The sequence below is a fragment of the Lagopus leucura genome, unplaced genomic scaffold (genome assembly GCF_019238085.1).
Source record: "Lagopus leucura isolate 7727_CA_CO unplaced genomic scaffold, USGS_WTPT01 108-4_obj-0_obj, whole genome shotgun sequence".
NCBI classification, from domain to species: domain Eukaryota; kingdom Metazoa; phylum Chordata; class Aves; order Galliformes; family Phasianidae; genus Lagopus; species Lagopus leucura.
In genome coordinates, this window is record NW_024964431.1 from 37 (window position 1) to 25,478 (window position 25,442).

General features: G+C 44.7%; 1 protein-coding gene across 7 annotated transcripts; it reads left to right on the forward strand.

Moving 5' to 3' along the window:
- The first annotated feature begins 1,944 nt into the window (after positions 1–1,944).
- MTHFSD (methenyltetrahydrofolate synthetase domain containing) lies at positions 1,945–25,270 on the forward strand. Of its 7 annotated transcripts, none has more exons than XR_006182450.1 (10): positions 1,945–2,001; positions 2,154–2,257; positions 3,838–3,951; positions 4,539–4,652; positions 6,778–6,868; positions 7,156–7,268; positions 7,539–7,664; positions 15,378–15,577; positions 16,815–18,158; positions 19,079–19,991. XR_006182450.1 is itself a non-coding variant. In XM_042892084.1 (10 exons), the coding sequence occupies exons 1-10, from the start codon at positions 1,974–1,976 to the stop codon at positions 25,152–25,154; spliced, it is 1,179 nt and encodes a 392-aa protein (XP_042748018.1). In that variant the 5' UTR covers positions 1,945–1,973; the 3' UTR covers positions 25,155–25,270. The 7 variants fall into 7 exon arrangements, 4 of the variants coding, with proteins under 4 accessions (XP_042748018.1, XP_042748019.1, XP_042748020.1 ...); XR_006182451.1 differs by having other exon boundaries at positions 16,815–16,906; positions 17,062–19,991; XR_006182452.1 differs by having other exon boundaries at positions 16,815–16,906.
- The last annotated feature ends 172 nt before the right edge of the window (positions 25,271–25,442 follow it).

The window sequence follows — 25,442 nt, forward strand, 5'->3', positions numbered from 1 at the left end:
GAAGGGAAGGGAAGGGAAGGGAAGGGAAGGGAAGGGAAGGGAAGGGAAGGGAAGGGAAGGGAAGGGACTGACACAAACCCCGCACCTTTCCACAGCAGCAGATGAGTTGCTGGGCTCAGATGGGCTAGATAGGGCCAGTCCCACCAGCCTTAATATGCTTCTTTTTCAGGGTTGCTTAACATACACAAAAAATCCAATCGCTGACTGTTTAGCCACACATGGAAATACATTTCACAGTATTCAGAAAGATTTGGCCCAGTTAATAACCTGCAACAATGAACATATTGTAAAAACAAGCTGCCTTTATAATTTGCAGCCAATTTTTAACTTTCAGTATTGAAAATCAAGCACTATCCTCTGTATAGGTTAGTGTTCACCTTCGAGTGCATTTTGTCTGTTTTTTGTGGCTGCCCTTACGTGTCAGCCTGCTCTGCAGGGCACTGATGGCCACAGCACAAGGAGTTTCTTTCTGCACTGTCCACAGTGCACCCTGGGGTTTGTTCTCCTGGCCTGCGTTACTCAGGCACTCCCTTTTTTCTAGGTGGTTTCACAAACTGTGAGCTCTGCAGGCAGAAGCAACATTTTGTCGGTTTGGTAAAATGGTTATTAGAAATGATTCAGTCCCCTCCAGTAGCCTGACTCCATTTACACAAGATGTTGGTGGCCCTGTCTGATTCCTGCTAAAATGAGACTTTCCAGTGGCATCTGTGCAATGCTAATGGGAAAGGCTGAAGCACGTGTTGAATAGAAGAGACACTGGAAAAGCAATTTGGAGCACGCAGGGTTTCAGACCCGTGGAATCAAAGCAGAGAACTGAATTGGTAAGAAAGACATCAACTGTCTGCAAACTCATTTCACAGCCTAGGGCAAAGTATCCTGAATTCTGTATAGCCAGGTCATGCCTGTCTGTTTGGGAGACAAAACCATGTCAGGAAGTGACATGTTAGGGAGATGGAGGTGGTCTGGTAGGGTCTCAGCTCTCCCTTGATTGCTAATGTATTAATTGCCACGGCACCATTGCTTTACCTTCCTCAAAGAAACAGTGGCATTGCACCTGTGTGAGGTCTGTAGGAGCTTCCAGGAAGGAAGACAGCATTCTGTGAGCCTCCTCTTGCCCTGGCAGGAGCGTAAATTCAATGCAGAATTACAGAGAGGCTGCCAATTGCTCACCAAAGGCCCAATCCTGCGCTCCCCACCACAATATCAGAGTTTTCCGTGAGTAGGAAGGGGAGGAATGAGCTTCAAATGCTTGGGTCCAGCTGCACATGGGTGGTCTGTTGTGCCTGGATGGATTCCCACTCTCTCCAGCAGAGCACAGAGGGAGCAAAAGGCTCTTCCCAAATGCACCCCATTGCAGAACCTGGGCTCCACTGTCTTTCTTTGCAGGCTTGGGCAGAATGGGAAAGCCCCAGCCTCTTTACAACATAATGGTTGAATGCATTAATTCTGTAAATCATAAATTGAGGCATTAAATCACTTAGTGTCCCGTTCAATGCATGCAAGAAGCATGCTTTTGGGAGTGGGTAAACCTGGGGTTCCACACAGAGGCTGGGTATAATGTTAAACGACGTAGTCATGGATTCAAGACTTTATTTTATTAAATGTGGCTTGTTTGTTTGTTTGCTTGTTGTTTGTTTTCCTCAGATTGCAAGAAAAGCTGTGTTCTTCCTGCGCCCTTGCTTTTTACACAGAAATTCCCAATCTGACCTCAGTCCCCTTTGGAACTGAGGGGGTTCAGGGCTATGTGTTGAAGGCAGACCATAGTGCTTATTGCTGCAGGAGGAGCTGAGTCAGGGGCTTCCTCCTGGGGCACTCATTCTTCCCTCCTTTCCCTTCCAGCCCTGCCCCACTCAAAGCCCTGAAACTCCATCACCGCCCTTCGCTTTCGCGCCTTTTTGACCCCTCCACGCCGCCGTACCCTGGAGCGGAAGTGAGCGGGGCGAAGAGCGGAACCGCCCCTCGGCTTCGCCGCCATGCAGGAGGGCGTGCGGCTGCGCGCGGGTGAGCGGGGCGCGGGCCGAGGGGCGGGGCGCTTTGATGACGTCACAGGGGGGCGACAGTTGGGCGTGAGGGAGGGGGCGGACGGGCGGTAAGGCATGGAGGGGCTCGGCTGCGAGGTGCTCGCTTGCAACGTGAGCTTTGCCCTTCTTCAGGTGCCTCCAAGGGGGACATCCGGGAGAAGGTGTGGGATTACCTGGAGGCCAGCGGTCTGGCTGAGTTCCCACGGCCCGTGCATCACCGCATCCCTAATTTCAAGGTACGGAGGCTCGCAGCGTTGCAGTGGTCCCACCAGGCGCAGACCTGCGGGCTGCGCGGGTGCGGAGCGACGGTAGGGGGTGGCAGAGAGCTGTAAAGCCGCCTTCTGGGTGAGGTGAGCGCGTTTATGATGGGGAAGGTGTATGAATTTCACGCCCCCAGGCCTTCAGCAGGGCGAGGGAGGTGATCCTGCCCTTCTGCTCTGTGCTTAGCTGGAGCACTGCGTCCTAATGTGGAGTCTTCGGTACGGGAGAGACGTGGGGCTGTGTCAAGAGGAAGAGCATGAATGATATCAGGGTTGGAGCATTTTCACTATGAGGACAGGCTGGGAGTTGGGGGCTGTTCAGCCTGGAGAGGAGAGGGCTCTGGGGACACCTGAGAGCCGTGTAGCTAAAGGGGGCTATGAGAAAGAGTGAGACAGGCTCGTTAGCACAGGATCTGTAGTCACAGCACAGGGGTGCAGCTTCAGACTAAAGCAGCTGAGTTTTAGACTGGGTATAGGAAAATCTTTTTTACAATAAGAATAATGAAGCACTGCAGCAGGTAGCCCAGAGGTGATGGATTCCCCATCCCTGGAGACATTCATCTAGCTGTAGGTGTCCTTGTTCATTGCAGAGGAGTTGAGCTAGGTGACCTATAAAGGTCCCTTCCAACTCAAATCGCATTATGAAAGCTGAGGTTGTGTGTGTTCCAGGGTTTTTCCTGGGAGGATAGAGCATGCTGATGTGGGCTCAAAGCACCCTTGTGTCTGCTGTATAGTCAAGAAATGGTGATCAAACTAGCACCGTGGGGATGTGTGCTAGGTATTTTGGCCCATGAGCAGCACTGGGGCATTAGCTTCCCTTTTGCTGAAAGAGCAAAATAGATTTAAGGTAGAAAAAAAAAACAAACCAAACTGATCAAGGTGTAGAGAAGCACCGTGTTAGAATGGGTGCTGAAGTAGGTGGAGGGAGCCTCTATTGCTCTTCAAAACAAGAAGAAATCAGATGTAAAAACACTCAGTGGGGAAAGTGCATGCTTTGCAAGTTCTGGCAGCTCATGTGATTAATAACTTAATTTTCTGAGTTTAATATAGTAAAGAAAGCCTTGTCCAGAAAGTTCATTTAGAAACAGCCTGTGGCTTCTCTTTAAAGAAGTTTGTATTCATTGACTAAAATGGACAGCTACACTCCAGCTTTGAGACAGGTATGAATGGGGGCAAAGTTAGACAGAGGGAGTACCCAGATCCCATTTTTTGGCTGCAGCCTGCAACGTATTAGTCAAGTCCTCAGCCTCTGTTGACATTTGTTATTCTCACAGAAAGCGTCACAAAATTAGCAGCGTGTCCCTTATATTTAAAATCAGCCTCTGTATGGAAGAGTAAAAATTTCCCCTCTCTGCTTTGGGCTCCTTGGTGATGTGCTGATATCTTATGAAAACAGGGTGCCCCTCATGCTGCGACAAGGCTTCTGGGTTTAGAGGAGTTCAAAGCTGCCAGTACTGTAAAAGTAAACCCTGATGCTCCCCAGAAGAATGCTCGCTTTCTAACGCTGGAAGTAAGTGAATGCATTCTCTTTTCTTTTGGTTCCTGTCTTCATACAGGGATCTCATCAGGCTTGCTGCTCTATTAAAGAGCTTGATTTGTTCAACAGAGCAAGTGAAATCAAAGTGGACCCAGACAAACCTTTGGAAGGCGTTCGGCTAGCTGCACTGCAGGTAACAGCACTTTTGTGCCCTTGAGAAGGAGAGCATGGCAACAGTGCAGTGCTTGGCAGCACCTCTTGGTCAACTCCTCCCAGTTTTCCTGCAGGAGTTTTACCCATCCTCAGCTTCACAAGGCTGCTCGTTAAAGCATATCTTTGCCTTTTTGGCAGGTGACCAAGGTGCACATGTTGTTTTGGTAAATTAGAATGTTTTTGTGGAGCTGTTTCCTCATATTTGTGTTCTAATTCTTAAAAACACATCAGGTTAGCCTTGCTGCAGATTGGCTTAGATTTATCACAGGGGCAGATGTGCATCAGATGTGTGTATTCACTAGCTTCTTATTACGAGTAACATATCTATGAATGTGTGCTTTAGACTAAAACTATGTTCCCACCTTTATTTTTTTAAAATAAAACCATGTCTGAAATTTTGCTGTAGTGAAAAGGATTCATCCACAACCACTACGTGGTCACCAATGCTAACTGCTCAGAGCAAATGAGACAATTGGCCACATAGAAGTTTATGGGAGAGTAGCAATGTTTCTTTGGTGTAAAACGGACCCAGTTCTTTTTAAGGTGGTAACTCCTTTTGTTCCACAGGCAAGGAAAACTCTGTTGGTTCCGACACCACGTCTGAGGAGTGGGCTGTTCAATAAGATTGTTCCACCTCCAGGTGCAGCTAAGGAAACACTGCGGATATGTGCTACATCTCAGGTAGGAACACAATGTAGGCCAAGTCTGAGTTAACATCTGGAAGAGTGCTGTGTTACAGTGGTCCAACTGGAAATTGGAATACCAGATGCTACCTGAACTGTTGTTCAACTGATATCTTGTTTCTGGTTTTGTGGTGCATCCACCATCTATGATTTTTTTGGCAGTTTTGAGTTAGTAAACTCTACAAGGAATGTTTTAGTTTTTCTAGTTTTTACCTGATCTGGTTGATTAAAAGATTCAGAGTTAATAAGTAGGAGAGATCAATTCTTTTTCAGTCTGAAGTGTAAAGAACTGTTAGTTCTGTGTTTTGCCTCAACTGAAGGACAAGGGGGAATGGTTTTAAACTGAGATAGGGGAGGTTTAGGCTGGATATTAGGAGGAAGTTTTTCATGCAGAGAGTTGTGACACACTGGCACAGGTTGCCCAAGGAGGCTGTGGATGCCCTGCAGGCATTCAAGGCCAGGCTGGATGTGGCTGTGGGCAGCCTGGTCTGCTGGTTGGCGACCTGCACACAGCAGGGAGTTGGAACTGGATGAGAATTGTGCTCCTTTGCAACCCAGGCCGTTCTGTGATTCTATGAAGTACAAAAATAATGAAGTACAAAACAGTTTTCTTTGAAATGCAGTATGTTGCTGCCCTCTGCTGTTAAAATGTCGTACTGTACGGCTGAAGTCGTTTGGCAGAGAAACCTGTGTTGTTTTGTATGCGTAGTTATCTGATGCGAAAATGTAACAGTCTGCAGTTTATCTCCTGCTAACAGCAGTTCTAGAGTAATCCTGTGTACAATGGAGGGTTGTAAATGAATGGTAATTAGTAGCAACTTTCTTTGTTGGAAGGTCTATTAAAGTCATTAACTACTTAAGCTTTTCAGTGTTGAAGAGCACTTTTGAAAGAGACCTTTCTGTTGTTTCAGGCCTGGTATCTGAGCTATAATCTTACCTCCATGAGTGTGTTTTTTTTTCCCCAGTATGAATAAAAGCTATTAACAGTTCATATTTACAAAGCACACTGCAAACAGTTCTTACCACACTGCTGTGAAGTGGGCAATGAACGTTATTACTGATTGTCATGCCAACATTGCCCATCCTTTAGGTTTCACGATCCATGCTGAAAATGTTTGGCTCTTTACTGTAAGGATTAACTTAGTACAAGGTTGAGTTGGTCTGAGGAGGGTTGGTGTTACGTAGCACGTGTGTGAAAGCTGAAGTACAACACTGTCTTTCGTTTATGTGACTCTAGACACGGTTTTATTAGGATGTCTCCTTTACAGAGGAGCCTGGAGGGATTGAGGGGGCAAGGAGAGTTTTAAAAAGGATGATAGGATTGTGTAAGGTTCAACTAAAGGTCCTTTCCAACTCAAATAATTCTATGATTCTATGAAGGTTTTTCTTCTCACTTGTTAGGAATATATTTTTCTGCTCACTGTTAGTGTTTTAGTTAGGAAATTGTTGGTAAGGATAGCTTGACAGTGGTGCATTCTAAATCTTGATCACACAGCGAAGTGTTGAGGAATGCAGTCTCAGGAAACATGTTGGGAGATTTGGAATGTGCTTCTAAAGATTTGGGTCTGGAGAAATCAGCAGTGCAGCGTATATAGTGTGAAATGGAGAGCATCTGTACCTGGTTGTGCTTCAGTAAATTTTAGGTACAATTTAACATCTTGAGGCTGTGTCTGTCTGTCTAAATTAACCTGTGACTTGTACATGAGAGCTATTTTAAGAAGTTGCAGTGCTCTGGTACTGCTCATGGATATAAATTTATGTATTGTGACTTCCAGTTAGTTGTAGTAGGGTAACAAGTTTCATTTGCCCTCATTTTCAGAAACAGCTGCTGAATCGAGGGTTTCAGACACCAGCTTTTGATCCTAAATAAGTAACCTTGCTTAGAAAAGAGCTCACCTCTTTTGACTCTCCCTGAAGCGTGCCAAAATGCTTCTCACTGTAGTAGAAAATGTATTCTAGGATTCCCTAGAGGATAGCTTTCCAGCCATCTGCAACTTGGCTATACATGGAAGAAACACTTTGGAACATGAGTAGTTACTTGCATTTATCAACATGCTCCTGCTTTCAGCCTCCCTGGCTAGAAGTCTGCACTCTGTGAACCTAAAATTATCTTTTTCTTGCAGGGCATAAAAGAGTACAGTGTGCCTGTAGGTCTCGATGGGAAAGCACGAGTGGACTTGGTTGTTGTAGGATCAGTGGCTGTCTCTGAAAAAGGTAAGATAAAGTCCTGTAAGTTCTGCAGGAGAAGGTTGTGAGATTCACAATGTCAGCAGGCTGTATCTACTTTCTGGTGGACCCAGAAATCTCACTGGATGTTAATTGTGGTCTTGAGTTCTGTCTTTTTCTTCCTGGTTGGATTGGGTTCAGGGATTTGTCACACAGAGTCAATGTTAACAGGCAGCAGCGTGGTTTAGAGCATGCAGGCCACTATTTTGGCCTCCAGTGAAATTAGAAACTGTGATGTTTTTGGTTACTCACACCTTCTGCTTCGTGCACTTTAGGTTGGAGAATTGGAAAAGGAGAAGGTTATGCAGACATGGAATATGCAATGATGGTGTCAATGGGAGCAGTGACAGAGGACACACCTGTAATTACTATCGTGCATGACTGCCAGGTAAGCTAAAATATCCACTCTTAAATGACAGATTGGAACTGTGGGCAACCTGGTCTAGTGTTAAATGGGGAGGTTGGAGATTCATGATCCTTGAGGTCCCTTCCAACCTGGTCCATTCTGTGAATGGTGCAAGAGAGATTTGGAATTATTTAGATGTAGCACTTACACTCTGTTTCCGCTGTCACTTACAGATTTTTGTATGTTGAAAGACAGCAGGATTGTGTGTAGTTCTATCAAATCTGGTTTTAACAAACCTCTTGTTTCCTGTAGGTAGTTGACATAGCAGAAGAGCTCCTTGGTGACCACGATTTAACTGTCGATTACATACTCACACCAACAAGAACTATCAAGACTAATTGCAAACGACCAAAACCACGTGGAATACTATGGCATAAGGCAAGTTACCCCTGCTACCAACATTCTGTTGACAAGTCCCTCATTTTTTTTATTTTTATTTTAATTCCTTAAGGAAAATCACATATAAAGACATCTAGTGATTTAGAGATACTTGCAAGAATAACAAATGTGGTGGTAAGATGAAACAAAAAAACAGCATACATCTTGAGTGGCTTCTAAATGATCACAGTGATGAGAAGTGTGTTTCTGAAGCTGGAATTACTTTGTCAAATGAGTTACAGGAGGAGAGTCATTTTTAAGACAGATATCTCTGATAGTTGTTTGCAGTGTGATAGCCTTCATAGCTGAGAGGCTTCCACTCCTCAGGTGTTGTGTTCCTCAGTGCTGTGTAAAATTGGCTGTGTTCAATTTCTGGAGGCAGTACTTCAGAGATAGCTTTATGGCATTAGACAATGAGGGAAACAGCAGAATATGTGCTGCTCTGCTTGTAAAAGAAAAGCATGGCTTGCAGTGGTTTACCTAATGAATGTGTGGAGTTGGCTTCCAAAGGATAGATGAATTTGTGTCTGGAGCTTATTTTCAGGTGAAAGAACAGTGCCTTGATACCACTTGAAATCACATGTCAGTATTTACTGATAATTATTGTGCTGTGTGGTTTGGTTTTTTTGTTCTTTTTCCCCAGAGATTGTCAGAAACTTCAGCAGTTTCACAAATGGTTTCAGAAAAGCATTTCCTAAATTATTCCACTGTAAATTTATGATGGGGAAAACATTTTCTTTGTTGTTAGATTTTCATTTCAGAAATCATCTGGTTAGGGAACAGACCCAATCCTTCCTGATTGGGTAAAATGATGAATAGTATGCCCTTATTTTGCAGAAACCACTCAGGAAACGTTAGTGAATGATTTTAGGGGAATCATTTGTTGGTTAGCAAGAGTTTAACAAAGTAAAAAGAGTTAGATTTGTTAAGGTGACATATCTACAACAAACAATTGCAGCCAGGGCTATTTTTATTCCTATGGTGGGAGAGTATTTTACCCTGACTGTGATTGAGGACTCGAGGTTAAAATCAATTAAATAAACAAATGGAAGCTGCTTCTACACCAGTGCATTTTTTCCACTGAATTATTTTTGTATCATGATTTTTTAGGATATTGCTGAATGTAATTGTTTTCAAGGCCTACTCCTTGTGCTCTATCCAACATGGATGGAGTTGCCAACATACTTTTGATTGTAGTCTTTCTTGGTGTCAGTGGAGCCTCAGTAATTGGCCTTGCTGATTTTATTTTCCCCTGTCTCCTTCCCTTTGCAAGTGATGTTTTTTAAAGGTCTGGGGATCAGCTTCTTGCAGTGGCCCTTGAATCACTGTGTAGTTTTTGCTAGTGGAAAGTCAAGTCAGTCCCCAAGCAATGTATCAAATTCAGCACTACTTTAGCATTTCTTCTTCCCTTTGCAGAGAAAATGTCAAGATCAGTGTTACCATATATTACTCAAAAGCTTACAAAATATTTGTTGCAACTCCTTTGGGCTTGCATTTGAAGCTTGAGGAGCTGCTTGGCAGAGCCGTGTCTAAAATTAGTGGTGGTGTCTAAAGAATACAGCTCTCTGGATTTGACCCAGCTTTCACTATGAACAGCACACTTTACACGACTGAACTTTAAGGAAGAAGAAGAAGAAAAAAAAAAGATGCTGAGTGTTAATTTAACACAAAACAGCTTTTGGCTGTTCTTCAGAGCTGGTGTTGATTAGATAAAAAAATACTGGAGAATACTGGAGTGGGGATGATTGTGATGTTGCTGTTGTTCTGGGATGAGAACAGCGTGTCTTGTTTGCGTGAAGAAAGAATCCAGCGTTATTCTTGCACAGAGAGCTGAACAGCTTGCATACGTCTTGTTTGTGGTTGTGGAGGTAACCATGATCAGTTCTTGCACAGAGAATCCTGGGAGGTCTGAGCAATTGTCAGGGCGTTAAAAATGTAGGATCTGATTGGGGCTATTTTAAGTGTTTGTCCATCGGATTTTCCTGGATGCTTCTACCTCATTTTCTCATCCTTTTCTCTGTATCCTTTTCTCCTTTGAATCCTGGCTTTGCTGTTGTGTTCCTCTTTCTCTCAGCAAAACTAAATGAACCTCGAGATAGTGAGTAGATAAATGCCTCACTTCTGAATATGGTGTTTTGTCAACATAAAGTAGCCAGACTGCTCTAAGAGGTTGATGTGTAAAATGCCTTGCAAAAACAAACAAGTCCTTCAGCTGGATCAGGCCAAGACAATGACTTAGGAACTGAATTAAAGGTGTTTGCAAACATGGGATTACTGCTAAGCATTGTTGCAAAGAGTGTCCTTTTCTGAAGCTGTTAGGATAAATAGCCATTAATAGGTTTGCTCTGTTTTCTGCTCACAAAGAGGCAAAAGGGTGCTTGCATGGTAAACAAAATGCACATCTCCAGGCTAAATTTCTGTGCCCAGAGATGTGTGTTCTCTCATTATATGCTGTGTAGGAAGGAAGCAGTGAGTCAAGAATGGGAACAGGTGCAAAAAAAACAGCAACACATACTGTGATTTTTGTCACAGAAATGCAAACTTTTTTTTAAAGATTTCAAAGGAAGTATAAGAGCTGCAATGCTATTACCAAAGAAACATTACCAAAATAAGTGTTTGACACTCTAGAAGCACATGTAAATACAAAGGCAACGCTGGGGTGTTTATACAGGTAAGTTTTCTGCACTGGAATCGAGGTTTTTGAAAGCTTAGTGCTTTTGGAGGACAATAAGAGCTGCTGAGAGCTGAGAACTCTGGAAAACTTTATTTGGATGCCAGTGGAGAGTTATTTGGCTTCATCTTTCTTGAAAATCTGACCCATTGTTTCTGGGAACTCTAAATCCGTGAAACTACTTTCTCATTTAGTATTTTGTATGGGGAGCTCTGATCTTTATCTGTGACACTGTCAGTTATGTTTGTCACAATTACAAAGTTATTTGTGCAGTGCTTATTTTAAATTGAAGCTATATAGACCAATTAAAATACTTGGGGTCAGGAGGAGAGAAATGAGAGAAGTTGGTGGAAAAATCACTGCATTCCAGCAAGCATTTCCTTCTGTTTGTTTTTTTTTTTAATCACATTTTTACTGAGAATTTTATAGAAATAGGAGAAGACGTTTCCAAAATGATGTCTCCAAAACTGGGAGAATCCCTGGATCTGATGTTTAGTGTGCAGTAGCAGGGAGACACTGACAACAAACAGCTTTTGATTTGGGTATGTGATAGAATATTTGGAAAGTAAAGTAAGCTCTGTCAGAGCTCAGAAACTTCACACATAAGCTGGCAAAAACCTTTGGAAGGGGCGCTGTTGCCATCCGAAGAAAATTACTGTCAGTTTGGCCAAAGTTGTTTTGTTGTTTTGGTTTTGGCAGTGTTTTTTCGGGGGGAGGGAGGGGAAAACATGAGCAGGGCTGGCTTCCATGCATGGTTAGACTTCTCAACACCTTTGCAAATCTAACCCTTGCTGCAGAGTCCGTGGAATCAGTTTTTGCTGATGAATTCCAAATGTGGGTTTCGTAAGTTTCTCCTGAGGGACACTAGCAGACTTCATGGGCTGCCAGCTCCCAGAAATATGCCCTTGGATTGCGTGCACATATTTGGACATTTTGTGCAAATGAATGATAAAATGCTCAACTGTGTTGGCCCGTCCTAGCTCTCTTGGCTTTGTCCATGCTTTAAACCCCTGTGAGTAGAGTGCTTCTTGAGACAAGCAACTGATTAAGGAGACAACATGAGATTTGGGCTCTGTCCTGGAGGCATTTCTGAGGAGCCTAGGGTCAGGCCACCCTCAGAGCGGGCAGAGGTGAATCTTCCAAATGCCCCTGGCTTTCCAGCCTCAGGACTTAGAAGGGCTCATGGGTCTCCTCTACTAAAGATTGATTGGTTTTGTTCTCAGCTTTCCATGGCTGCATCCGTTCCGTGCCACGTGTTCCTGCATCAGCTGATGCACCCAGGTGGGTAGCTGTGTGAAATAGAATCAAACAGCAGACCAAGCACCTTCTCTGGTCTGTAGGTGTCCTTTCCTCATCTGAGGTACATCAGAACTGTGCTGCCTCTGTTGCCAGGGAAATCAAAGTGGTGTTTGGCTTGGCCTGCACTGTGTCAGGGGGTCGGCATTACTCATTCTGTCAGAGGGCAAATACATCTTTCATTTCTTCCAGCAAAGAAGTGAAAGTGTCTGCATTCATTCTTCAGAGGTTGAAGAGAGCCCCGATGTTCCAGCAAGGGACATTGCAGGAGCTCTGTTGTTCTGTGACCAGACTAGGTGCCATGAGAGTGGATGCTCAGGGTTAAATGCTGGGAGATTTTTATTGGCAGGCAGCATCCCAGACTCTGTTTTCTTCAGGTTTCTGTCAGAGAGGGGCCGCATTTCCCTTCTCAGCTCCTTTCCCATAGCCTGGTAATTGTGTGCCAGAAGAATTCATCTACCCTGCTGTCCTCTTTCCCCAAGGCTCTCTCAGCCATGGCAGGGAGTAGGCAGGATTGTTAAATGATTAATTGCCTTTGGTGGAGTTATTTTTAACCTGAATCACTTCAGTTACAGAGTTTGTACTGCAGACCCACAAGCATTTCTCTTGTCCAACCCCAGAAGGCTGAAGTGTGGAAGTGGCCTGGGAATTGGTGGTCAAGGGATAATAGGAAACTTCTTCAGCTGGCTTCATTGCCAAAGCCAATCGTTTTACTAACTCCCAACACTCAATACAAAGTTTACAAACATCAATAAATGGTTTGGCCCTGACTTTAGAGGGATGTGGGGAGCAAGGAAAGAGGCTTCAGCCACTGGGCTTGCCCAGTTCCATATAATGGGACTAAGATGACTTACTGGAGGCAGAACCAAAGGCCCTTGCAACCTGGCTTAGCCTTAAGTGCTGAAGGAGGCTAGGGAGGAGTGACCAGCCGGCACAGCACCAAGAAACGTGCAGCTTGTTTGAAAGAGAGGAGGAATATCTTTGGACTCTCTCCACTTGGAAATAAATCATTGCAGACCTCCACATCTCACAAGACAAAAGATACTTTTTGCATGGTCGTAATTAGCAACACATTGTACTACCACAAAGGCGTTCTTTTGTTTGGTGTTTTGCAAGAGAGCAGAACAAGCTTAGTCCCTTCCTGTGCCACCCACTGCCCCTTTTGCCCTTCTGCTTCTCACCCCTTGCACCCCATAAAGGGTGGTGAACTGGTTTCTTGAATTGATGTTCTGAGTACATAAACTTAGTTTCTGCCTTTCTTTGATTAAAAAAAAAAAAAAAGGGACAAAAAATAGGGAAGTATTTGAGAGCTTTGATCCAGCTGAAAGTTTCTCCTAGACCATAGCCTAAAGGTAAATACTCTGTCATTCTTCTGTGGCAGAAGGATGTCAGTTGATGATGTCCAGTTGCAAGGATGTCAATTTTTTTTTTCTTTCTCTCCAGAATGTTTTTGTTGCAAATAAAATTAAGTACCAAATCAACTGCCTTTGTTGCAGCAGTATTGTAGAGTCTTCTTAGTGGTGTCCCTGCAAAGGGCTGAATTTCAGGTAATGATGGGGTCCACTCACGGTGTTATTTGTGATCAGAGCTTCAGCTTTATAAAAATTGCTTTGTAGTCTTTCTCAAGCCATATATAGTATTGCAACTGCATCTTCTCCAGTTTGCAGGGACCGTGAAACAGGAGCTCCAATTGGGTGCCAAGAAGTGCTGGCCTCTCCAGTAAGAGGAGAAAGTGTTCTGACCATTGGACTGTTTAAATCTTCGATCTGTCCTTGAGAGACTGGAAGTTCCAGGCTGGTTCTCTGAATGCCCTACTCATCAATTCTCTTAATCTACAAAGTAGTGAGGGCTTGCTCTTGATGGTGACCATCCTTCTAGCTGAGCACCCAGTCTGTGCATTAGAAATAGAGTTTAATTTCAGGTTGAAAGTAACTGTGCATACACTTGGTAATAGGTGACAGTTGTGCTTTGGGCTCAGGATTCGTTAGCTACATGAGAATAATGTTTTTCCTGTTTGGTTTAATTGGCATAGAGCTTACATTTCACATAGAAATTTGACAGAAGACAGTGAATGTTCCTAATTGTTGTCTGGTAAAAACAAAGCAAGATGGCCTCAGCCATTGGTTTGTTGTTGTATTGCCCAGGGAAGGGGATTTTGCTGTTGAACCCAGCCGCCTGAATTCTTGGGTGAGAAAAACAAATTAGTCCAGGAATCCATAGAGCAGTAGGTCTTCAAAATGTGAAAATGCCACGTACCTTTCAGAGTCATCCAAAGCCCCAGAGGAAGCCCTTGCTTCTCTGTACTGGCTGCCAGATTTGTACAGAGATTTTCAGTCATAGTTTATGTGTTTAAAGGGCCTGATCCCAAACACCTTGACTCTGGGTCTGCTCTGTGGCAGAGCAGAGGTGGCCTCTGCCCGTGTTTGTTAGCCATGTTCTGCTGTTTGATTGTATATTAGCGAGGCTGAAGGTTAGGCTGGGCTGTACGTAAGCTTAGATTTTTATTTCAGCCTGAAGTAAAGTTTGTTTGTCTGCTTCACAGAATAGGAAACCTGCCGGACTGTATTATAGAAGCAGGAATTCAGGAGCTCTAAGCTGAGATCTGCAGGTATATTCCAGCCAGGATATGCCAGTGCCAGCCCAGGACAGCCTGCTGAGGTCGTGGCTCCTAAGCTTTGATGCAGTATCCTGTGAGAGTGGCTTGCTCACACTGTGTGGGCTATTAGCTTGGGTCTCTGCTAGCTCAGGCATCTCTTCCCCAGGCTCTGTTTTGCTCCCTAAATTTAAGAATTGGATCCTGTGTTGATGGATGTTCTGCTTGTCCAGCAGCCAAGTACGAATTATTGCTACTTCCAACTGCAGTCTGCAAGCCAAGAGCTAGACCACATTAGCTAGGGAACCACTGTGTTTCCTGCCAGTCGCTGAGCACAGCCCGGGGCATCTCATGCCTGAGATGGATAGGGTTCAGCTGTTGAGAGGAAGAGCCCTTCCCAGAAAAGCTGCTTATGAACTGGGGCTGGATGGAGGGAGAGAGGGTTCACAGTTGTAAAGCGCGGCGTTCGGGCGCTCTTCAGTTCTGTGATCCAGCCCAGCAGACTGCTGTGGGATCCACTGAGCAGCTGCGGGTGGTGTGTGGTGTCAGATGGTAGAAGGGAGGGCTGTGGTGATGTTCCACAACCAGAGAACGTGCCTCCAGCTGGGCCCACACTCGTAGGAGCCCCACTGCAAGGCACGCTCCCCAGCTGCAAGCTAACACCGTGGTCCCTCCCCATTGTATGACCGAACCTACGGGATATCCTGTTTTCAGGGGTAAAGAAAGCAAGGAGGTCTGCAGAATGAAAGTGCCTCATGGTCTGATGAATTGTAGGCATGTGAGGCTTTGCCAGAGCAGGAGCACAGCGCCTCGGTCAAAGTAAACCTTAAGGGATAACAGTGAGAATGCAAATCTGAAAGCGCCCTGATAAATAAATGTCAAAGTCAACCAGCTCTGAGTTTGGTTTTGATTTTCCTGCTGGTTATACTTGCTTGAAGAGTAACTAATGTTTATTTTTGTCCCGCAGTGTGTATTTAGGGAGCAACTTCAGAATCCGGCCAACAATTAGTAACATTTTGAATGCTCTGGCACTCTGAATGGCAGCAATATAATAAAGTTCCTCTCTTTTTATGGTACGAATGTGTCCTGATGGTCATCTTTTTCTGGAAGAAGAAAAATACTCATAATTGTGTCTGTCTTCCTCCATTTTTAGGTCAGCTGTGAGATGCTGGGAAAAATCCCCATCCTTAAGAGTCTTCGGTACAGGGAGAAGCAGGCGGGCAAGGATGTCACCCTCCAAGATGAACAGCCAGACTTGGCAAAAGCCAACAAGTCAGCAGCGTTAAATGAGAAGGCAATGGCTGGAAAAACAAGACCACAGGCTTCAATGGGCTCAGCTCAAACAGGACAACAGTATGTTGAAAGTGATTCTTTAAGTCCCAGATTAGAGGGATCTGGCGTGATTACTACTGTGTATGTGGGGAACATACCTCCCAACCTAAGAGTGAGCGAGCTGAAATGTGCTTTGAGGGATTTCCATGCAGCTCCTTTACGAGTGAATTGGCAGGGAGCACAGCACAGGGCTTTTCTCGATTACAAGGATAAAGCAACCGCAGAGAGTGCTGTATCCTCTTTGAAAGGCTTGAGCCTCGGGGGTAATACTTTGCGAGTTGAGCTGGCCAAGAATCAGAGAAACAAAGGGCAAGTGGAAATCAATAGTCAGAAATGAATATGAATAGAGGAAGGAGAAAGAAACAAAGGCGTGTTTTTATTGTTTTGCAAGAAGCAGACCTAAGTTTTCAAGGTTATTAGTATATGCTGTGATCTCCACAGGCTAGACAACAAAAGGCAAAGCCATATATTCAAATAAATGAGGCATACATCTCATAGATGACTCGCCTGCCTCATTCCTGCAGTTGTATGTGCAAAGTGTATTTGTCAAGATAGATGACAGAGGAGCCTTTTCTGTAAATGCTTATCCACAAAGTAACCACGCTCTGTGTATTTGTTTTTCGTTGGCCTTGGGGTGATTTGCCTTTTAGTGTACATCTGTTAGGCCTGGATCAAAAACTTGCCCTTTGGTAGCTGCCACATGGAGGGAGGTGGTTGTGTTCTGTCATCTGCAGATTGTACCTGTGGATTTGTACTTGTGTGCTTTAAAGCCAGCTGCAAAAAATCTGTCTTAGGGTTTGCACTTATGTTTACTAAGAAACAGGGTTTGCCTCTTGGGAATTTTCAGTATATTTTTCATTAAAATGGAGAAGGAGGGCTTGGCCTTTTTGTGCTCTTAAAGAATTGCTATAAAAACACTGCCTCAGCCCCTACTTGCAGCTATCAGGATCGGGTGGATGAGCTGGTAGCTTCCACCTCAGGTTTGATCTGTTAATTCAGCCCTGTGTAAAAACATCAGTCTGGGAGAGGAAAGCAGATACCAGCTTTCTCCCTCAGCACTTCAGGTGCCTTTTTCATGGATGATGTAGATGCTTATAAAACAGATGCTCTTCCTGATTGTCTTGTTTCTTATAACATGGTGTGACTCCGTTACCTCTGTGAAATGACTTTAATAGATAATCATTTCAGTGGAAATAAAAAGCAGCCAAACGGTGGTCAAAACCTGTTGGCTTTTATTATCTTTTTTTTTTTTCTTCAGTTCCCTATTCCTGAAAAACAAGTTAAATTTTGGCTGAACCATCCTTTCTAAACAGGAGCACTTTTGCCATCGGTGCTGGGCACGTAGTCAAAGTAAGCATCCAAATTGATTTTTCTTAAACTTGGAAACTTATTTTTTAGCCAGAGGGTACCATTATGTATATTTTAAGCATGTTATTATGCCTCAGGGGTCAGACATTTTGTACAGTATTCAACAAATTCTCGGTGTTATCATGTGCTCTGTGCAGATGGTCTCAAGGAAAGCATTGCTCCAACTTCTTGGAAGGTCAGCAAAGGAGAAGTTGCTGAAGAAATAGCGCTGTGCTCTTAAATGCTCTCTTTTCCTTCAGCTCAAGATTATTTTTGGTATCACTTAGCCTGAAATCAAATGTAATCACTACAGAGGCCCCTGCATCTTGTTTCAGTAGTCGTGTGCTTCAAGGATAAGATCCAGGAGTCATGTTACTACTTAAAGACACTCATTACATCATTATCTTAGAAAGCAGAGGGAAGTAAAGCAAAGAAATAATCATACCTCACAACCTCCCCCTTCATAGGATGGCAAATTAAGAAGAGGGATCATATGATGTTCTTTTTGACTCTCGTAATGCCACTTGCTTTGGTGAAGATGCTGAGATGACCTTAGCAGTTACAAGGCATTATCCCACCAATGCAAGCTTCAGTCATCTCAAACAACTTTGTGTGTATTACAGATTGAACTAGCCTTCCCTGGTCACATTTGTGGGAAATTCATCTCCTGCCTTGTTTCCTCGTATTAATGACCAAAGTTTTGGCACAGATAAGATTAAGCACTGTTGACCACTTTGAGTTTTATTAGGAAAAAATAATGTTGTTTTTCTTTTAACTAAGGCAAAGAAATCAAAAGAAATGTACAAGTGGCAAGTGCTTTGTATTCATACTTGGAGGCACTCCTAAGAATTCTTCTATGCTAACCTTGGTCATCAGTTTTTTCTTTGCTGGAAGCCACAACACAGAGCTCAATGTCAGCTGACCTCCAAAAGCAATGGAACAGTAGAAATCATAATGGTTTTCTCTGTATTTTGATAGTAAAAGTTTATATGCTGGGGGTGTTGGATGTATTTGCTTTGCTCTTAATGCTGTATGCAGTCAGTGGCCGGTTTTGTCTGGACAAGCATATCTAGATAGAGCTTTTTTCAGATGACTTTCCTCTTTGCAGTTGTGGCTCTGTGTGCAACCTGTAGCATGAGCTGTTAGACTGCTCTGCACGTAGCTGATTCTCTGCAGCTATCTTCTGGCCTCTCACTTTTTTGAATGCAGTTCACAATCCAAACCACACTGCTGGAAAGGTGTTAACCAGACAGAGGTATGTAATTGTAATTAGGCTCTGAGGAGAAAAGTAATTACTATAAGCTTAGGCTAATGAGCCGTCCGTTAGCGTTTTGAATGGACTGGAATCATGTTAATGCAGTGATAATTTCCAAGTTGAGCAAGTTGTTAATAAATTGCAAGATCATTTGGGCATCAGCAAATCAGAGTAACTGTGCTGTGAACAAGCTCCTTTCTGTTGTCTGCTGCAAGAGCAACAGCCTGCAGGAAGAAATTAGTGCAGGCTGCTGCTGAGAAGAGCCTGAAGCTATAGAAAGTTCACCGAGGCTCAGAGCACCTGTAGAGGTTTATAGTTTGCATGAAGGTAAGCAGTAGTCCTCTGAAATAAGGCTTGGCTTCCCCACATTCCTGCTGTCTTGGGGTGGCCTCCTTACTTTCACAAGGGTTTTCTCCTGGCAAATGTGGCTGAAGAACATAACCTCTCCCCTCTGGAGATGAAAAACCATAGGGAATCCTATCTCATCTGTGCATTGCTATTGCATTCCCACAGTTGAAAACAAGAAGTGATTTTGTAGGAACTTAAGGATTTATATTCTGCAATGACAAGGGAAAAAAAAAAAAAGCAGCATAACTTGCAGCAAAGCAGTTCTGTAAGCTTACCTGTGAGAAATTGGGTGCATCTCATGCTTTCTGAAATGTGTTCTGTATTAACACAGTTGGTAGGAGTTTGACCTTGTGCATGCTGAAGCCTGCGTGATTTCTGTCTTGAAGCAAGAGAAGCTGTGTTAAGAATGAGGCTCTTACCACTGCTTAGGAAGCTGGTCTTCTTTAGCTAAGTGACATTTCAATGCAAGATGCTCAATTGCTGTTTAATTAAGCAACACAAGACTACCGAAGGCGCACGCCTACATGACTTTCTGGCATCTCCAACTGTGTGATGTGGATTTTTTCTTACAGGCTGACCAAGTTCCTGCTTGGGTAGGCAGCAGATTTTGAAGAAAGAGTGAATGGGGCCCAGTTTGCATCTCTTAGGTCTATTGTTTCAGGCTCTCTGCACGCTCAGGAAGACATGGGTTGTACATGAGTCACTTCTGACTTTTCTCTCAATCCACAAAACTCTGCAATGTAATACTTTTCAGTGAATCGTTGGACTCTGATCTCATAATGAAACTCGAGGAACTGAAGTCTGCTTGTTTTTTACTTTGGCCCAGATCAAGACTGTGCAAGATATTTTACTAAGGATCAAGCCACAGAGTCAATGCCCTAGGGGATTTACTGTCTGAATGAACAAGCTTTAAAGATGAGAACCTTTACTAAAGCAATAATTCTTCATTTTCTGCCAGTTGTAGTTGTGGCCCTGCTGCTAGCACCTAGGATGGCTGCATAGACATGGATACGTCGCCTCATCTCAGGTGCCTACCACTGCACACAGCCCTTCTTTATTGCAGTGACTAAAGCACTAGTCTGGGACTTCCAAAGCTTCAGGGCTTCAGCCCTGGTCTCTGTAAACACCCAGAGCAATGGTGAAAATGCACATCTTGTCCATTAACCCCCGTTCCCCTTCTGTATGAAGGGCTGAGGTATCTTCATATTTGAAGACTCCCACGCTAAAACCATCCGCAATGAGAAAGAAGTGCCTGGATGTTGCATAAAATTCTAAAACGCCTTTGATTAATGGATAGCCTGCATTCAATAGGAAATGAAGTGATCCCTAACGCAGACAGATTTCAGCCCATTTGCAGCAGCAGCAGCAGAAGAGCCTGTGTTTCGCTGCTGTGCGATGAGAAGAAAAGTTCAGCAGTACAATGGGAAATACTTTACTGAGCCAACTTTGTTCCGAAGTAATTAAAAATGAGGTCTTTCTATTCTCTCTGCAGCCTGATGTCCTCACTTGTCATGTGGTTCAGTGCATTCTTTCCAGTTCCTTTCATGGCACAAAACAAGTTAGGATGTCGTTATTGCATGCCCCTCTCTTCAAGGGTTCAGTGGGGAAAGATGCTGAACAGCTCCGGAGGCTGGCTGCAGTGAGCAAACCCAGCCCAGCTTCTATGGCAGCTGAGAGGGTGCAGAGCCTGGCAGCGACCACCCTAGGTGCTATATGAGCTCCCCAGAGTGATTCTACCCCCTCTGTTTGTCCTTTTCTATCCCTGCTTATGGGAGAGGTGCAAAGGGAGGATGCTATCAGATGGATGGAGCCTCGACCAGATCCGTTAGGCTTGAGAACGTGGTCAATTTGGAGGGGATTTTCTTTTGCTGAATGATATTAGTCACAGCGTGGTGTGTGGCACAGAGCAGTGAGGCAACATTGTGATCTGCTAACAATAAAAATGAGGTGGCTAACTGCCACTCAGCACTGAAAACTATACAGTCATGAGGGTTTTCCTTCAGACAGCTATGTCCATGCATTTCCTGGAACGTGGACAAGGCCACACAGCTTCAATCCACCAAAGACAACAGTGAGTAAACAAGCCATGTTGCTGTATAGTCTTCTCTAAGTGACAAGAGTCAGAGATTATTTGTTTCCATGGAGAGAACAAGGGGAAAAAAAATAATATCTCAACGTCGGGGTGGGAAGAGAGCAAAGCCTGCTCCTATGTGACACAGCCAGGTCCCCATCCAGCCCTCCAGCACCCATTCACATCAGGCCCTTGTTCCCTCACAGGAAGCAGTCTTTAAGGACACATGATTTTAGCTCATTATCTATCATCAGAGGCCAGTAAAATAAAAGGGGGTGGTTAAATACTGGCTTCAAGTCATGTCTTTATTTTTTTTTTTTCTTTTTCTTTTTAATTTTATCTTCCAGCACTTCAAAGGAAGAAACAAACGTGGTTTTTTTTTTTTTAGGAGAATGCTTTCATTGAAAGTCAGTCACTGCATTTTTCTCTTCAACGACAGCAAAGGGTGAGGAGGGGAAGGAAAAGCATGTGCTGAGATTTCTCTCATTCCGGTTCCTTAGAAGGAACAGCCCCATGCAGCAGTTCTGGCACTGGAGGAAACATCTGTGACTGTGGCCATGTCAGCCAGGCAAACATACCCCTTAGTGAGGTAGGTGCTTGTGTATGAATGCCTCTGTTTCCTCGTTGCCATCTATTAAAGATTATCTCTCTACAAGAAGAGTGCACCATTTCCCATGTTTTCATGTGTAATGCCTGTGATGTCTGCTATAAACATCATGAAAAATTTCTCTGCCCCTCCACTTGCATAGGTAGATAGAAGTCACTGCTTTTCATCTTTTAAAGCACAGCAGCAATGTTTAGGGCTGTGTATCCTGCCATTGTTCTGGGCTGGGCATCTCACTGAAGTCATTGGGAGAAATGACTTCAGGATACAGACCTATCTAGTGCATCTTTACAGCAGCCCCAGTAACATCCACATTTTACAGATGGAAAAATGAGGAAGGCAGAGTTGGCTCCTGGTAGGCTGCTTATTCCCAGCCTTGGGAAACAGCTGGAAAGACAGGTTAGAAGCCCATCAACTGCTTGCTTTTCAAATAAGTAAAAACACATAGCACGGTGGCCTTTTTTATGTGATGGATGGGCACCTTGTTTCATCCCAGCATCTTCTTTCTTCCCAGCAGAGCTTCAGCATTGCCTCCACTCGGCTGCTGGAGCCACCAGGCAGCCCTGCTGTGGTTGGGTATTGTGTGATCCCACAGGTCCTCTTGCTACTCGAGAGCCTTCTGGTCAGTCAAAGCACACCTGCAAACCTCTCTCCATTCCAAGGGTGCAAATCACAGCTTGCTTTCCCTGTGAAACCAGACAGGGGACAGAAAATGATGACTTTTTCTGAGACGTGCTTCCTCCTGAGGTCTAGCAAATCATGCAAGCGTGTTGCGGTCCACCCATCTCATGCAGAAACACGTGGAGCTAAAAGTATGGGGTTTTTTTAGGGAATAAAGCAAACATTTGGAACGGTGAGATGAGAGGGAAGGAAAAAAGTCAGGGAGGGAAGGGAAACATTCATGAAACAGTGCAAAAACCTCCACATTTCTCAGCATTAGTGTATCCGTTGCAGCCACTCCTTAGTATTTTTAAGCAATCTGTTAGAGTGAAGTTAATCATTCAGACAAGAGCAATACTTGCAGTTTTTCCAGAGGGATATCATGTTTTCAGAGCATTTCCAAGCACTTGTGCTGCTCAGATTCCGAAGGCTGGCATTTCCATCTCCCTGAAGGAAGCAATTATCCCAGTAGTTGATCTGCAGTATCTTTTCTACCATATAGAAACACAATTGCTGTAGCGAGTCTGGCTCCAAGTGAACTCTTGCTAACTTTTAAGTCCCTGCAAAACTTTCCAGGCTCTGACATCTTGCTTTTCCAGGTGTGTTTGCTTATTTTTTCAGTAATTAGCCTGAAGCTGAGCTGAGCCACAGAACTGCACTTTCTGTACCATTCCGCGTCTTTCAACTCCTGCTGCCACAAATAAATAACTGTGTTCAGTGTAAGAGATACTGAAGTATGGAAGCACTGCCAGTGTCCACGCATCTCATTCTGTGATCAAGCAGATTTGATCATGGTTTGGTCTCTGGAATGGACCTTTGCTCTGATATGTGTGCCTGTGGCAGTAGGTGAGGCTGATATGTGATATGTGAACCTGCAGGTGTCTAAGAAGAGGAGACTGATGTTTATCCCAATGATGGGGAATTGGTCTCAAAGAGCCTCTTACAAGCATGTGCAAATAGACAGCCCTGCATCCCAGAATATCAATAATGAGCTTTACTCCTTGTTATCTTTCCTTAATAATCTTCTGACTTTAGCTGCTTACTGGGCACAATGGATACTGGCAATGGAATTTATTTAAAACAACTTTGCTGCCTGCCTCTCCTCACTTCCTGGGCCAATCTGATAACTGTGTCTATGAAAAGCATCAGCTCATGATTACGGAGCTGCTGGCACTCTGTGCATCTCCTGCTCATTGTGGGGATCTCCTTCAGCCAGTCACCTGCATCAGTTATTATGTCCCTGAATGTGGCTGCCACTGACAAAGATTTCTTGGCTTGTATGAACCACCCTAGCGTTCTTTTCCTGCAGAGCCTGGTGTCAGGCAGCAGTTCTGCTTCTAAGAATGCATGGAAAGTGAATAAATGCTGAAATCTGACCTTCTAAAAGCCTTTGCTCGTCCCAAAGTAATCAAAGTCCCCTTTTCAAAAGCTGTGACTCAGATCCATCGAAGTCCAAAGCTTCTTGGATTCAACAAGAAGTCAGGCACCCAGTTTGAGCTTTCCCCTGCTAAGAAATACGGATTAAACTCAGCACTTGGCCTTCTGAATACCCATTTAAGATTCAGAGGATTTGTTTCCACCAGGGAAGTCTCCCCACGTACCTGGTTTTCTGCTAGTCTGAGTAACCACCCCTGCCCAGGAGCATCACGTAACTGTACCAGGAGTATCTATATTCTCCTCGATGCTACCCCACATGTTTCCCACCTGGGTACAGAACAGACCTGAGCCAGAAGCATCTCATGAAGGAGATCTGTTGGTGTTGGGGCGCATCAGACATTTTGACGCCAAACCTGAGACGCGGTAAAGCTCCTTTCACCTTCAGACTTCTAGATGGCGGAAAGAAAAATAAGAAGAAAGAAAGAAAAAGAAGGAAGGAGATAAAAATAAATAATAAAGGGGCAGAAACCTCCCGAAGCAGCCGGGTTCGCAGTCGCTGTTGGGAAAAACCCCTTGGATTCGGGGCGCGGTGCGCAGTGCGCAGCACCAGATGGCGCTGCCTCCAAGGGAACGGCTCGGCTCCGCCGCCCCCGAGCTGAGCCCCGCGTCGCCCCCGGGTCCCTCTTCACCGTCACACGGAGACCCAGCCGTATACAAGCGACAAGGCGGTAGATTTACACATGCAGCTCCATGGCAGCCCTAAGAGGTTGGGAGGAAACACTTGGAGATGAGCGGAGGGAAGTGGAGAGGCTACCAACCAACGCGTCTTGCTGGCCGAGTGCTCTGCCATGGCACGGCCTGGCCATGCTGCAGCATATGTCCCCTTCTATGTCCCCTGAGCTGCTGGTACATCTTGTGCCAAATCTGGTGAGCAAAACCAGGCTCTGATTCTTGATGTGCTCCAAAAGTGCAGCGCAGCAGCGAGCAAATTGCCGCTACTGAACAGAGCCATGTCAGCTAGCCACAGCTCGGATCTGGGCAGGGGGAGGTTGTTACGTGAGCAAATCCTGTATTTCTGAGCAAGCCTATTCCTCCTGTCCTCCTTCAGGGCTCCAGCAGCGTTTGTGAACAAGCTTGTTCCTCCTCACCACCCAGCAGAGCTCTCGCTTACACAAACACACGCACAGAGCTTGTACAAAGGGTCTGGTTGGGATAACAGCTAGAATTTTGCCATCCCCTGGAACAACAGGGGAAAAAGCGGGTTGGTCTTGTGCAGAGCAAGGGCTGGGAGCAGGAGCCTGCAGGATTTCACCCTCTCCTCCCTGCTGTAGGTGTCGGAGATGGAGAGCTGCCTGTTTAGACTGCGCTCACTGGCTTGAGGAATATGTGGCGTCCACGGTATGCAGTGGTTCTGTTTTTCCAGGTTTGGTGGCGTGGGGTAAGGGGAACCGAAGGGAGGGAGGGAAATGAATCACAGAAACCTTTGTTGGGGACCAGATATCAAACCCTGCTCGGGTGGATTGCAAGGTGTCTGCCTGCCCATCCCAGCCCTGCAGACAGCAAGCTGTGAGCAGATCGATAAGGTGCCCGAGTCCAAAGTGAATCTGAAGGATGAGAAAGAATCTTAGAAGCGATAGTGAGATATCAAGGAAGGAAGAACCACTTGGCAGGGACTGAACTCCTAACCCTGAGCCTTTATCTCGGCCACACCTAGCACAGATATGTGCGTCAGGAGTCGAACCCCAGCCTTCAGCTCGCACATGGAGATGGTAACAGCGTGGCTCAACTCCAGCAGGGATGGCCAACACACGACGGAGAGAAGGATTGGTCCACAAAGGCACAAAAACAGGGGAACCCCAATAAGGATTGCAAGTTGACTGCTGCTCACTTAATCATAACTACCCTTGGAAAAAAAAAACACCCCCAAATTAATTAAACTTCCCAGAGAAAGGCCTCCAGTAACTCATCAAACCCTTCCCACCTGCCTTAATTACAAAGCTTTTGTGTGTGCGTGCGGCTAACTTTGCTTTTAATTAAACTCATTATACAATGCTCGGCTGATTAGCGTGCCGTAACCTAATTTGCCTGGATGAAGATGGACATACACAACTGAGCAATCAAATGAATTTGTATACATCTACTTCCACACATGTGCTGTCGGTAGCATGCACTGATACGGGGCGCCTTGGCCTACGGAGGTGGTTGAAGCAGAATGTCTGGAGTT